The 13,148-nt window shown below is 30.6% G+C and overlaps 1 protein-coding gene across 3 annotated transcripts; it reads right to left on the bottom strand.

Annotated features, from left to right (window-relative positions):
- Positions 1-5,385: 5,385 nt before the first annotated feature.
- On the bottom strand, positions 5,386-12,942 carry LOC136977966 (uncharacterized). 3 transcript variants are annotated; one of them, XM_067273582.1, is made up of 4 exons: positions 12,853-12,942; positions 9,100-9,206; positions 8,294-8,383; positions 5,386-5,700 (listed from the first exon to the last, which is right to left on the bottom strand). In XM_067273582.1, the coding sequence occupies exons 2-4, from the start codon at positions 9,156-9,158 to the stop codon at positions 5,469-5,471; spliced, it is 381 nt and encodes a 126-aa protein (XP_067129683.1). In that variant the 5' UTR covers positions 9,159-9,206; positions 12,853-12,942; the 3' UTR covers positions 5,386-5,468. The 3 variants fall into 3 exon arrangements, with proteins under 3 accessions (XP_067129683.1, XP_067129682.1, XP_067129681.1); XM_067273581.1 differs by lacking the exon at positions 12,853-12,942 and adding an exon at positions 8,849-9,008 and having other exon boundaries at positions 9,100-9,195; XM_067273580.1 differs by lacking the exons at positions 9,100-9,206; positions 12,853-12,942 and adding an exon at positions 8,849-9,093.
- Between the last annotated feature and the right edge of the window lie 206 nt (positions 12,943-13,148).

The raw sequence follows: 13,148 nt of genomic DNA, 5'->3' as shown, positions 1-13,148 counted from the left end.
GCCGTGTGGACACTATGAGGATCATTTGTTGGGCTTTTTGTGAGTTCATCCCCTCTAGTAAAGGCTGTCCATAAATTACGTCCGCATTTTTCTTAAATTTTTACTCCCTCTTCTTCTCTCGTCCCAGTCTGGCCAAATCTCCGTAACCCCCGCTCTCCTCTTCGGTAGTCCAACAAAATTCGACTCCCCTTAAAATCTTTATCACTTTACGAATGATAGATACCATAACTAGAAACAACATAAAAGAAATTTTGAAATAAATATAATAAAATGCATGAACTGTATAAAATTTAATGAATTAAACCGATCATCCATTGAAGATTAATCCTCTCCTCCCTTGTCCGGCTTGTCGTAATTCCTCCCTTCCGTCTAGTGTTGACGTCATTTACGGACAGCTTCTAATGGAGATGACGACGAAAACTGATATGTTCGGATCTAAGAAAATTCCTACAATCCCGAAGCGGTAGGCTAATCGTCTCCATCATCTGGTAGGTCTTTATAGAGGCGGACTTCAGTCGACCCAAGTATGCAGTCTTTTTCTTTTTTAGTTTTACAGTATTCTAAAGAATGATGACAAAATTTACACAAAAATGTGAACTGACTTACAGACAGGCGTGTGGCCGAGTGATTATAGTTGTCAGCCTAACATTCTAGGACAGGAATGGCGAACCTATGGCACGCTTGCCCAAAGTGGCACGTCGGAAAAACAATCTGGCACGTAACATATCATACAATTTCAGTTTATTACCCGCATTTTTCTATTAGCTTCTTTACATTTACCAATTAAAGAATATCAAGAGTCACGACAGCGATTTCCCACCAGTAAAAAAGTCACTGACTGACTATATACAATTATACACAGAAATCAGAGTTTCCTATTTTCGATGGTCGATTTCTCCACTCCAAACGTCTATATTAATTCCGAATATCTCGTTCGAAACATAATTGTTTTTTATCCGGCACCCCAGACGCTTCTAGGACAAAAAAAAACTACTGTGTCTAGAAAGCTCAGATTTCAAACTTAAGCCTTTTTCGTTATCAGTGAGATGCTGGCGAAACTTCTGGGTCGATAGGTCAAAGTTCACGGGGTTTTCCTAGAGCTATTTCAGTTTTATGCTTATAAGGATAAAATTGCATGAAAACGAATGAATTTTATTCAAGATGTTACACAGAATACCAAAATCCAAAATTTATGCAAATTAAAACATTTTATAACGATTTTTCTAAACGGCGTATCGAAAGGGGCGGTCGGAGCCGACCGAAATGAATATTGAAAGCGTTCGGTAGGCAGCGCATTTGGTCGGCGATGTATTCAGTCGGCGCACGGCTACCGCCGACTGAATTGTACGTCATCGTCGTATGTAGGGCCGGATTTACCAATCCAGGGGCCCTGGGCACAAATTCGCTGGGGGTCCCCCCTTTAAGAGTAGGCAAATTTGATGATTTAGAAAGTTTACACAAAATACTGTACTTTCAATTAGATTTGAACTAGGAAGTTGTAAATTTCATTTAAAAATAAGGTTATTGTAAACATACATATATTTTATAGCGTAAAACTACTTATTTTAATTTAACTGAAAAATACCTATGTGAAATTTTTTCCCGAAATTTTCCGATGTTTCATGGGTTTTTTCCCGGGTTTGGTTTTCTCTGCCTGTGGCCCTCATGATTAAGCCACACTAGGCTGTCGCGGTAATAGAAAAAAAATTATGTTGAAACATAATTTTTTTTTAGTTTTGTGGGGGCCTCTATTTTGTGGGGGCCCTGGGCACAGGCCCCAAATGCCCTTGTGTAAATCCGGCCCTGGTCGTATGTCTTGATGTAGTAAAACAATTATTAAACAATCTGAGATGTAAAAAATTGCACCAACTTATAACAATTTAGACGACATATTTTTTCTGAGGAGTTTTTCTTTGGTAAAGATAAGCTTGGCGCTTGAAAGCGGTACCCACAAAATTATTACTTGTATTACTGTTTTCTATAAATCGTTTCCAAGCACCAAGCTTATCTTTACCAACGAAAAACTCCTCAGAAAAAATATGATGTCGTCTGAATTGTCATAAGTATTTATTTGGTGAAATTTTTTACATCTCAGATGTTTTTGATTGGATTCGTTTTATTTCTTTGAATATCGTTATGCCAAACGTAAACATTTTTAAAGATAAGTATGCTTACTATGTGGCACGAGGACTGAAAAAGATTCACTATTCCTGCTCTAGGAGATCTAGGAACGAATCCGTAAGTGATCTGTCTCGGATATGTCGAGTCATGTCCCTCATCATCCGTCTGCCCTATTGCGGGCCTGGCCTAACCCACGACAGACTTGTTAAATAAGAGTTTTTAGTACCTACAGGAAGAAGGGAAAAAATTATCTCAACCAATCCAAAAGTCCTTATATTTGGAGGGGACAAACAGTGGTTGAAGGTAATTCAATGAATTTATATTGTAGAGGTAAATAATAAGAAATTTATTAATCAAATATATTTTAAAATAGAATTTGTTTGCATGTTCTATAAATCATCACGGCACGTGATACACTGATGAAAATGACAGATGTACCACTACTTCTATGGCAAATCAGCGATTTGTTTTAGAAATTTAAACTCTTTCCACCCTGTGGGCACTAAGAGGGCCTTTTTTTAGCAAGATCATTATGGATTCAGTCAGGCCCATAATGGGGAGGCCGGGTGGTGAGGGACTGACCACCTTCCAAAAAATTCTTGGGGAGATCCGTCCAGATTCGATCCTAGGTTCCCCAGAGCGGTAGGATGCCACCTTCACTGCTCGGACATCCGGCCGTCATCCGGACGGACAGTATTTGATGGGCTATCGACACACGCGCATTATTTCTTTTTTACGTCCCGAGGGCCCTAAAAGTGCCTTTTTAGTTATATTTATGTGTTCGGCCAGGCCCACAATGGTGAAGGGCGGGACACGACATATCAGGAACAAATGCGGGACAGATTCATAAAAATTCCATTAAAAATTCATAATGTTGCCGGTTCAAATTCGATCCTAATAAATAGTTAATAGCAGGAATCCGTCGAAATCCACACTTTTATGCAATTAAAATAAATCAATGAGCTCATTTAAAATTTGGCATTCTACACAAAAATCATCAGTGCGGTAAGGCCAAGAACAGACATACGTAAAACTTTTGGCCGAATAGGAAACGCCATTGCCACTAACAGTGCTACATTTTATTGTTTTTTTCCTCTAATGTATCTATCCTTTTGTACCTTTCATTTTTCCTCCGCTGCCTCTGCTATAATTTAGAAAATTTAAATTAATAGACTTTTATACCGAATTGAAATAATGTGTGATCTAAATACTATATATCGATTCTACTAGACCTACCTGTGATTTGAAATTTAGCACCTATAACTGTCCATAAACTTTGTTTAAATACAGTGCCTTTATACGTGTCACTTTTTTGTCATAAAGACACTGATATGGTCGGAAGGATTCAATAAAGTCTTCTATTTCATTTATTTTTCGTTTTTTGGAGACTGTCACAATTGTAGGGCTAACCGCCATTATTAGAATAAAAACCACGTGTTTACTTTGACGTCACAATAACGACTCATTTTTATTGGAAGAATTTTGGCGTAAAAATTTTACGGCGTAAAAAGCAGATACATGCTCTATTCTTCTTTCAGTTATGTTTCAGCCAAAATTTCAAAAAAATTTAAAAATGAATGTATAACCTCATTTAAACCGGCATGCCGGATTTTACTATATGAAAATATCTGATTTCCTGGTCTCCCCCGGTTAGACGGACATGCTGGACAATCCGCGAAAATACGGTTCTTTTCCTTTAACAATAGAGTCGTGCCGGTCATCTATTAACTCCTTTCAGGGGAAAGTTTTGAATTGAAATAACATGACTGCCGGTTTTCATCGGAAGTTCGTATCTAGTTAAACCGAGCCTCCTGCCTCTGAGGTTTCCATATTTAGTCTCGTCTTTAATCTATCTAAATCGGTTCTCGAGATTAAGGAAAGATAGACAGACAGACAACAGTGAAAATTTATAGCTCTACGATTTTTTCAAATTCCAAATACGGACAGTTTCTGGGAGGTATCTCGTCTTGGCAGATCGACCATGTGTTGTGTTGTCTTATTCCTGCAATTCAACCCAATCCAGAAATTTAATTCCGATTTTAACAGTGAATAATACACTGTAATTCAATATAATTTGAATTTAAATTTCAAAGCTGTGACGGATTACGAGAGGGCAATTAGAGCGATCTCTTCTGGAATTTTTTGTGTTACCACAGGCGTTATTATTACAGTAGAGCGTCGTTAATTGGAATGTCGGTAATTGAAATGGCCGGAAATTGGAACGATTTTCAGTCGGACTGTGTCGTGCTGAATCGAACGTTTTTGATACTAGATTTACTTCTAAAGTATAATTTTCATGGTTTTTATATTCTTCAATATATTTATTTTGTTTGTACAAAATGCAGAAATAATTTTTAACGATACGATAGCCTCGATGATTATTATAAAAATTTTCGTTAGGCTTAAAATCGACGAAAATTCAACACGAAGCGACACGCAACGGAGAAAAATTCAACAGAAAGCGATACGCAACGGAGAAAAATTTGAACATCGGACAGGTTAATATATTTTTTCGTACAAAGTCGGAAATTGGAACAAATGACTAATTGGAACGACCCCATTCCCCAATTGACGCCAATTTTCGACGCTCTACTGTATTTTTAAATAATTGGCTTATAATTTAATCCTTTAATCATTATTGCAGATATAACCTTACTGGATCAACAATAAAGTATTTTTTTAAAAATGATTAAAAATTTGGAATTGGAAGAAAAGATTTCGAAAACCAAAACCACGATATTATATCGGAGAAGTTCGAAGAAAATTTCAACATTACATTTGGAAGAACATGTAAAGCTTCTCGTTTTATTATTCTTGAAATATGGTTCGGATTCATTAATTGAATAAGGCAACACAACACTTGGGCGATCACCCAGGAAGACTTTCTATGTAAACCTTGCTTTTATTTAGGTATTATTTAAATGAAGAAAACCTGGAAACTCCACGTGGCCAGCCCGGTCAGGTGTTTTCTTGATTTTATATATATACTACAATCACTTTTTTTGTTATATTTTGTTATTTAAATCTATGTAGTTTACACGAATTAAAAGTCGCTACCCTTATAGATTCGCCTTTTTTTTTTGTTATCATCTTTTAATTACATTTATAGCTTATAACTGTTTAAGGCAATGCTCATCCTTTCACTTGTATAAATAATTTAATTAAATTTAAAAGTAGTTAAACTGTTGTTAAACAACTTTCGTATTTATTCTATTTCAGTGAAGTGCATAGAAAATCAATATTCGAAAAAAGTACACTGTACAATAAGCGAGGGAAAAAATTTATTAACAATTATACGAAGATATCATTTTTCAAACAGTCATTTGATTTAAATTGAATATATATATTTATTTTTTTCCAGGTCGAAATTTGTCATTCCAGCTGTTAAAATCAGTCATGTCGTCTTTCAATTGTTTGGTTAAGCATTCTTCCGAGTTTCCTAATCCCAAGTTACAATAAGACCTTCGTTTTTTGCCAGGAGTTCGTCCACTTGTCCAGAAATCTTGATCTTTTCCACTTCCAGATATATCTCCATATTCGCAGTCCATTCCAGGAAGGTTCAATACACATGATCTTTTACTAGACATAAAACAATTAAAATACAATAAGATTACGTAACTTATTTATTAATTTTCACTCTCTCGTTTTTATTTTTTTACTTTTTAAATTTGAAGTTACATTAAACAGAATCTTACATTATTTGTTGAAATATCAAACAAATAAAAAAATTAAACTGTGAATAATAATTAGGCTTGCCAACTCCTGGAAGAATTGATTCCGAGAGTGTTCAGATACACGAGTAAACAATTTCGGGAGATTTCCCATTTTTTGCTCTCAGCAATAGTAAAATTCTGTGGCCTATTCTTTAATCTGCTTTAATATACATGTAAGAAACTGATCGTCTTCTCGAACAAATACGAAAGAAGGAGGCCTCAAATCGGAGTGGAAGAATTTTGAAATATTCCCCAAATTTTATATGTCTGCCAGAAAATTCGGAAGAGTTGGCATCCTAATAATAGCTCTTAAACTATGAAACGATTAAAATAATTCTGACAAACTTTATATGGAACATTAGCTCTCAAATAAGTTATCTGTACGATTAGATATATTATTCATCAATTATTTAATTTATCATAAAAATTCAAAATGTAAATATCCCATCTTAATATCTCATTTAAGGATTCTCTACTTGCTCATAAAAATATCAAAATTTCGAGAATTGATGGATTAAGACGACACAGCACGACTTCTGCCAAGGAGAGTGTCTCCAGAGAGAACTTTCTACGGGAAACTGTCCCTATGTTAGACACGTGAAGAAAGCTCCTAGAAAACGTGATCAGCCTGTTGGTGTGGCTCGAAGGCGGGACCAGCTATTTTTATAAAAACTGTGTGATGTCATCATGCTGTGTCAAGGTAGTGCGCTTTGATCTTTCTGAATTCTGAATATTCTCAGTTCAAAAACGCACGCAACGTACGTATTGCAAAAGCATTTATTGTAAAATTATCTCCATTCTTTATGAAGAAATTGTTCCATTATTCTAAACATTAATAGATTATTTTAAAAGAGATTCTGCATTGTTTAGGTATTCTTTTCCTTAGTAATTTTTTAGTATAATAAGGAATATTCGTCTACATTAATTTATAAAAAATATTTTTGAACACGTCTCTCGCGATAGAAGATATATTAATTTTTTATGATCGCCTCTTTCAAGGTTAAAATTATTTCCATTCGACGTAGAGTACTTAATTTAAGGTTATCTCTTATAAATATAATTTTAAAAGTTGTTTTAGAAATACGAAAATGAACCATCTAAACCGAATAAAATTCCAAAAATGAGAATTTAAATCTAATCTAATACATAGGAAAAACAATTAGGCTTGCATAAATTAATTTTTCTTTTCTTTGATAAATATAAAATAAGATTTTATCTTAAAAATTCGTTGAAACTGATCTATCCTAAGTTATGTGCTTATAGAGAATATTAATAATTTTTTTTTTGTCGAAATGTCATATCAAGTCACTATCTTTCGGTACATTAGAAGCTGTTTTCGTGATTTCGCTTTTATGTATTCAGATTTTAAATTTTAAGTTTATGAAAATTAAATTAACAAAAAATATTTACAGGTTTAACTGATGAAAGCGTTGTTTTGATGCGATGAAAATAATAAAATGCTAGAACTAGAAAAAGAACACAAAATCTAGAAAAACAAACAAATAATCCAGTTATGAATATTTATTGAAGCATATTAAATTTATAAAGTTCCCAGCCAAGTTTTATGTAGAACATCCAAATTCCTGGCTCAATTTTTAATCATTAGATTATGAGTGAATCAAGAAAAAAGAAGGAAGTTTGAGATGAAACGTCAAATTGAAGTTAAATTTGACTTTTTTTCCTTTAATATCTCGAGATCGTAAATTTCTCAAATAAATATTATTATTGTAAATATTCAAAAATTCAATTTTAAATTGCACAAAATTTCCGTATATTTTTGCTATGAGATTTATATAAAGCATAATTGGTTTATCTCTTTATTCGTCACAATCTTAGGGAATTCTCCATAAAAATCTTTATTTATTCATCAAAATCAGTCGTAATTTATTCATAAAACATTCAAATCTTAAAAGTAAGAATACACAAACGCGTTAACTACTATCATTCCGTTTTACGTTTAAACGCAATATCAATATTCAAATGTAATCAAATAAAGTAACCCTCGATTTAACAGACTTCGGATCTAATGGACAAAAGATTTGTCCTGTACGAAAAATTTAAAATCCTATTTGTTCGCTAATAGAGCATTCTAAAGATTGGACAATGAGTCAATGAGTATAAATTACTCAGTGTAGCCTACATTATACTATTTAATTCATACTTTTAAATAATAACATTTTAACACATCCTGAACATTTTAAGTTCGGGATTCCTTGTTTATTAATCTGTTTTTAAACCATATTCGATTTAACGAACTTGAGGCAATAACGGGCATACGTTTCCCCCAATTAGTCCGTTAAATTGAGGGTTTATTGTAATTTGAAATAGTAATATTTCTGATTTTAAATCAAATTTTGGATATAATCTAAATTTATTATTCATGTTAGATTTTGAGAAATAATTTACATATATATATATATAGGCCTATATATTCATTATAAATTTAACTAAATACTCACTGAAGATTGTCCAATTGATTGTTGAACTCATCCAAAACTTTCCGGGCATATTTCAAATATCTTCTTTTCGTTAAAATGTCTCTAATGGAACTGGAAAAATTATTTAATAAAATATTAATTTTTTGCTAAAATTTTTAGTATTAATGTTTTAGATTTTAATTACAAGCTAATAATAATCATCATTTTAAAAAATAATAAGCATTAAGCATTATTTAATAATGTATAATCTGAAGTCATTTTTAATTAACATTGAATTTTGACTAATGTTTTTTTTTTTTTTTTTCATTTATTTCTATTTTTAGTTTTTATTAAGATTTAAATTATCTATTTTTCAATTTTAACGATTTTAAATAGAATCTCACTTTATATTAGTAATATTACTTTGATAAATTATTTAAAATAATGATAAATATTATTTTAAAATTACTGAATTCAACAGAGTTTACTTTATCAACAAAAGTATACTCGCGATAATTAACATGCTTACGTTCAAAAATTACCAGCTACTTAATTAAATTAATGCAAACATTATCAAGTGTTTGCGGATCGACTTACCTTTCCATCTCTGAATCACATTGAACAGCAGTAATGCACATCCCAACACCAATCAGTATCCAAAAAACATTTAGCATCTTGGTATTACACTTGTCTTTGGGAGCAAAAACTTCTGAAGTACTTTCAAGTGAAAGAATATAACTCAATTCGCTCCACTTACCTTTGTGGATGAAGAAAAGTGACAAGTATCCTCTGTATTTATACGGAAGTTTGCAAGAGCAGATGGCTGGAAATTTTAATTAAACACTTACCCCCTTGTCGTAGAAGCAAAATGAAGTGGTTTAGATTGTGAAACACACCTTGATGTCATTTCATTGGTTGGCAGATAGTCGATACAGTTACTGTCATTGGATATTTTCTAAATTGATTAATAACGAAGTTTATGAAGATGATGAAAAAGTTTGGAAATGTCTCTGGAACTAATCAATAGTGTCAGATTCTCAAATTTACGAAAAATTGAGAAGAAAATCAAACGACAAATATAATATTTTCGTTGAAAGAATAAAAAATAATACCGAATCCCACCAATATACATCAAAATAAAATAACCTTAAGCATAATTAAAATAAAATATAGTAGATCCTCGATTTAACGGATTAATTGGGAGAAGGGTGTCCGCTATTGCCGTTTAAGTCCGTTAAATCGTGGATCTGTTGTAACTGAAAAGAAATAACAAAAACATTATTATAAAGTATGATGAAAGGAAAAAATGCACAGATTCTCACCTATTTCGTCTCAATTTATATGAGAAGAAATTAACTTCCTATAAGAACTTTTCTAACTTAAGTTACAAGAGTTCTAGATTCTTCGTTTAAAAATGAATTTATAACTATTTGTATTACTTTTCATTTTTTATGTTTAAAAAAATACATATTTTTTATATTCATAAACATATTTATTTTCATAATTAATGTTTTCATATTAATGTTTATGTATTAAAATATTTTTTACTGTGAAAATAATTTTATATACAAATAAATGAATATGAAAAGTAACTAACCTTATTATCAGGGACATCTCCGTATAATATGAAAAGGTGAGCGTGAAATATGAACGAAATGATTCTTTATTTCATGATGAAGTAGCGACCAAGAAATGTTTTACATTACTTGTTATTCAAATGTGACAATCATGGAGTATTGAAGTGTTCAGTCTCGAGTGAATGTATAATGTGGATAAAAATTACAGTATCGTTTATTGAGATTTAAAAGTTATAACAAAAATGACTATATTAATAAACAACTTATAGTATTTTATTCTTCTTCTTTGCAGTAAACTGATTAGTAGAAAAATAATGAATAGACTTAAGGTAGATTTTCATTTCTTTAAGATTATATTTTTAAATTAAAGAAATATATTTAAAATTTTATGTTAGGATCATAAATTTCTTAAATTTTTAACTGTATCATTTTATATTTATATTTTTCAATCTTAATTGTTTGTGATAAAAAAAGTAGCTATATTTAAATTTTTCAGATTATGTAGAATAATTACTATAATCAAATAAATATTCCATAAGAAACCGTCCATTAATTATGCGTACAATTTAAGGGTCGCGAAAAGTATATCATTGTACACGACGGGGAGGAATGGGATCGAGGCATTGACAACTTGAACTTATTATATTTTCTATGGTAGCTGTATTATATGTTGATCTAGTAATATCTCTTTAATCCGAAAAATTGACGATAGATTGTCTCACAGCTTAACAGTTTCAAACTCCTTTATTGCCTTTTTACAAATGCACTGTTGCAATGGAAAAAACCGTAATTTTTAAGGCAATGCGAACAGAACCCGAAAGTACTGTATAGGTGTAAAAGAAGTGTATGAAGAATTTAACACTGAAGAGGGGTCAGAGAAAATAATAATGATCTGAAATGCATTTGTAAAAAGGCAATAAAGGAGTTTGAACCTGTTAAGCTATGAGACAGTCTACCGTCAATTTTTCGGATTAAAGAGACTATTACTAGATCAACTTGAACTTTTTTTAGTGATATTAGTGGAATACGAACTAGTTCTTATAAGCCTTCTTATTAGTTACGTGAATAAACTATCATAATGTTTTTGTATAACTTTTTAAGTCATTTATTTAATATCAGGTAATACATAAACTATAGCAAACGTAATTAAAGGAGAGAGAGTTTTCCAGAAGTGTTTCTTGGTATACAACAGAGGAAGGTGGGATCAAAAGCGGGACTTAGAAAGCGTACACGTAATTATTAGAAGGCTCCTAAATTAAAAATTAATAAACTTTGTTTGAAATATAATTTAAAATAATATTCTTACAGTAAGGTTTTGTTTAATTCAATAGTTTTGCATTGTTCTTTATAATATTTTATCAATTTCGTTGCGATTTTTAAGAGAGAGAAAGAAAGATTCGTTTTTCTATATTCGAATAAATAACTTCTTAATTACATATTACAGACTATTAAAGAAATAATAGTCTATAATAGCTGTAAATAAATATTTTTTCTTATATTATTTAGAAGTTTTATTTCTAAATAATATTCTCTCTGTTGTACTAAAGAGAAGAGAGAAGCTTTCTCTTTAAGAGAATAAGTGAAAATAAGAGAAGAGAAAGGTAATACTAGAAAATAAAATATAATAAAAACAGATAATAAGAGAATAAGAGAAGAGAATTCTCTCTCGTACTTTTCTCTTATTCTCTAATTTTTTTATTTGTAGTACATAGGCTATATAAATATATATCTTTATATACATGTATATAAAGGTATATATTTTATTGTTATTATTTTGTATATTGTTACTATTGGCTAATAAGATAGTCAGTTCAATGACATTATAACACTTCGAATTTGAAATATACTTATCATCATTAAAATAAGAATAAATAAATTTGTAAAAATAAAATTCTTAAAAGATCAGAAACTAATTATTCAAAATGAGGTCTAAAATTAATTTTTAGAAAGGGTTTCTGATAAATACATTTTATTTTCGTTTTTAGCAAATTTTCTTAAATTAAAATTTAAGCCTAAACTGAAAGGCAGTCGATAAGTAAATAAGAAAGTGAAATTTTTCTATAAAAAATATCAAAGCCTTTTATTAAAGGATGAAATTTTTTAAAATGTGCCTAAATTCCATTATAAAATTTGTGATGAAGAATACTCAATTATTAAAATTGTTACAATTATAGAAACTAATTAAAAATATATATGTGCTAATAAGATATTGTCTATCCATCAATCTGTTCTCTTCATACCTCTAAACCTTCAATTAATCTGCATTAAAATTTTCGTAGTTACTCTCTAGAAGAATATAGTCTACAATAAATCATCAAGACGTCCTATCCGTCCCATGATTACAACCCCTTATTGACTCCTAAACTATTTAATCGGCCTGGATTGAGTTTTTCGCAGTTACTCTCTACAACTCTGCGGAATATAATCTACCTTAAAATCTAAACATCCTATCTCTTCTCCTGATTTCGTCCCCTTGACACTTGATTAACATATTGGTAGACTAAAATAATCAAACTCTTAAATATGATTTTTATTTTAATGTTTGTCCTCTAGGACAGCGCTGGGCATATCTGCTAATAAAATTTAAAAGTATCTAAAGTTAAAAAAATGATTATTACTACTTCTAGTCATACTTATCGTGTTTTTTTTTTTTAATAAAAACAGAAGACAAAATATAAACATTTCTTGATAAGTTTGAATGGTATAAGTCATAATCTTTAAAGTGCTGACAGTTACATTTCTATTAATAAAAATTATTAATATATTTATTATTAAATTATTAGTATATTTAATTACACCTATTTCATTTATAATATAAAAATGTAATTTTTTTTATAGTCAATTATCTAAAAATCTAAGACACATTTTAAAAATTTATTGAAAACGTGACAGTTAATTAAAGAGAGACTCGATTAAAAGAGCTCTTAAATGCTCCATCACGAAGATAAGATATAATGTGTTGAATTATTCAATTAATTAGGAGCGAACTTTTTCGTTTTAATATAATAGATTATATTTACTAACCCCTTATGCGTGCATGTAGAGATGCATTTATCTTTGTTTCTTTACAGGAAGAGCAAAGAATTTTGCCTCTTAATCTGCCCACCACTCTCCACTCCTTCCAGGATGCAGATGTTTCCTTATAAATACTTTTTAAATTATAACGGTTAAATATAATAATTGTGTTATTAGAGAAGCAATCATAAATATTTTAATAATTTCAAATATATTGAAGTTAGAAGAGATGCTTTAGCCTCTTTACAAAATAAAGACTGTCATTTTTTTTCTATTAAATTATATACAAAAATTACAGTATTTTA

Source organism: Centruroides vittatus, unplaced genomic scaffold (genome assembly GCF_030686945.1).
Source record: "Centruroides vittatus isolate TY-2023 unplaced genomic scaffold, ASM3068694v2 contig_484, whole genome shotgun sequence".
NCBI lineage: Eukaryota > Metazoa > Arthropoda > Arachnida > Scorpiones > Buthidae > Centruroides > Centruroides vittatus.
Note: the sequence above shows the minus strand (reverse complement) of the source record. Positions and strands in the feature narration are given on the sequence as shown.

Coding starts and splice junctions, on each gene's coding strand:
- LOC136977966 (XM_067273581.1), bottom strand. CDS start 8,925: ATGCTAAATGTTTTTTGGATACTGATTGGTGTTGGGATGTGCATTACT. Junction 8,384..8,848: donor TGTGATTCAGAGATGGAAAG/GTAAGTCGATCC, acceptor TAATTTTTCCAG/TTCCATTAGAGACATTTTAA. Junction 5,701..8,293: donor AATCAATTGGACAATCTTCA/GTGAGTATTTAG, acceptor TTTTATGTCTAG/TAAAAGATCATGTGTATTGA.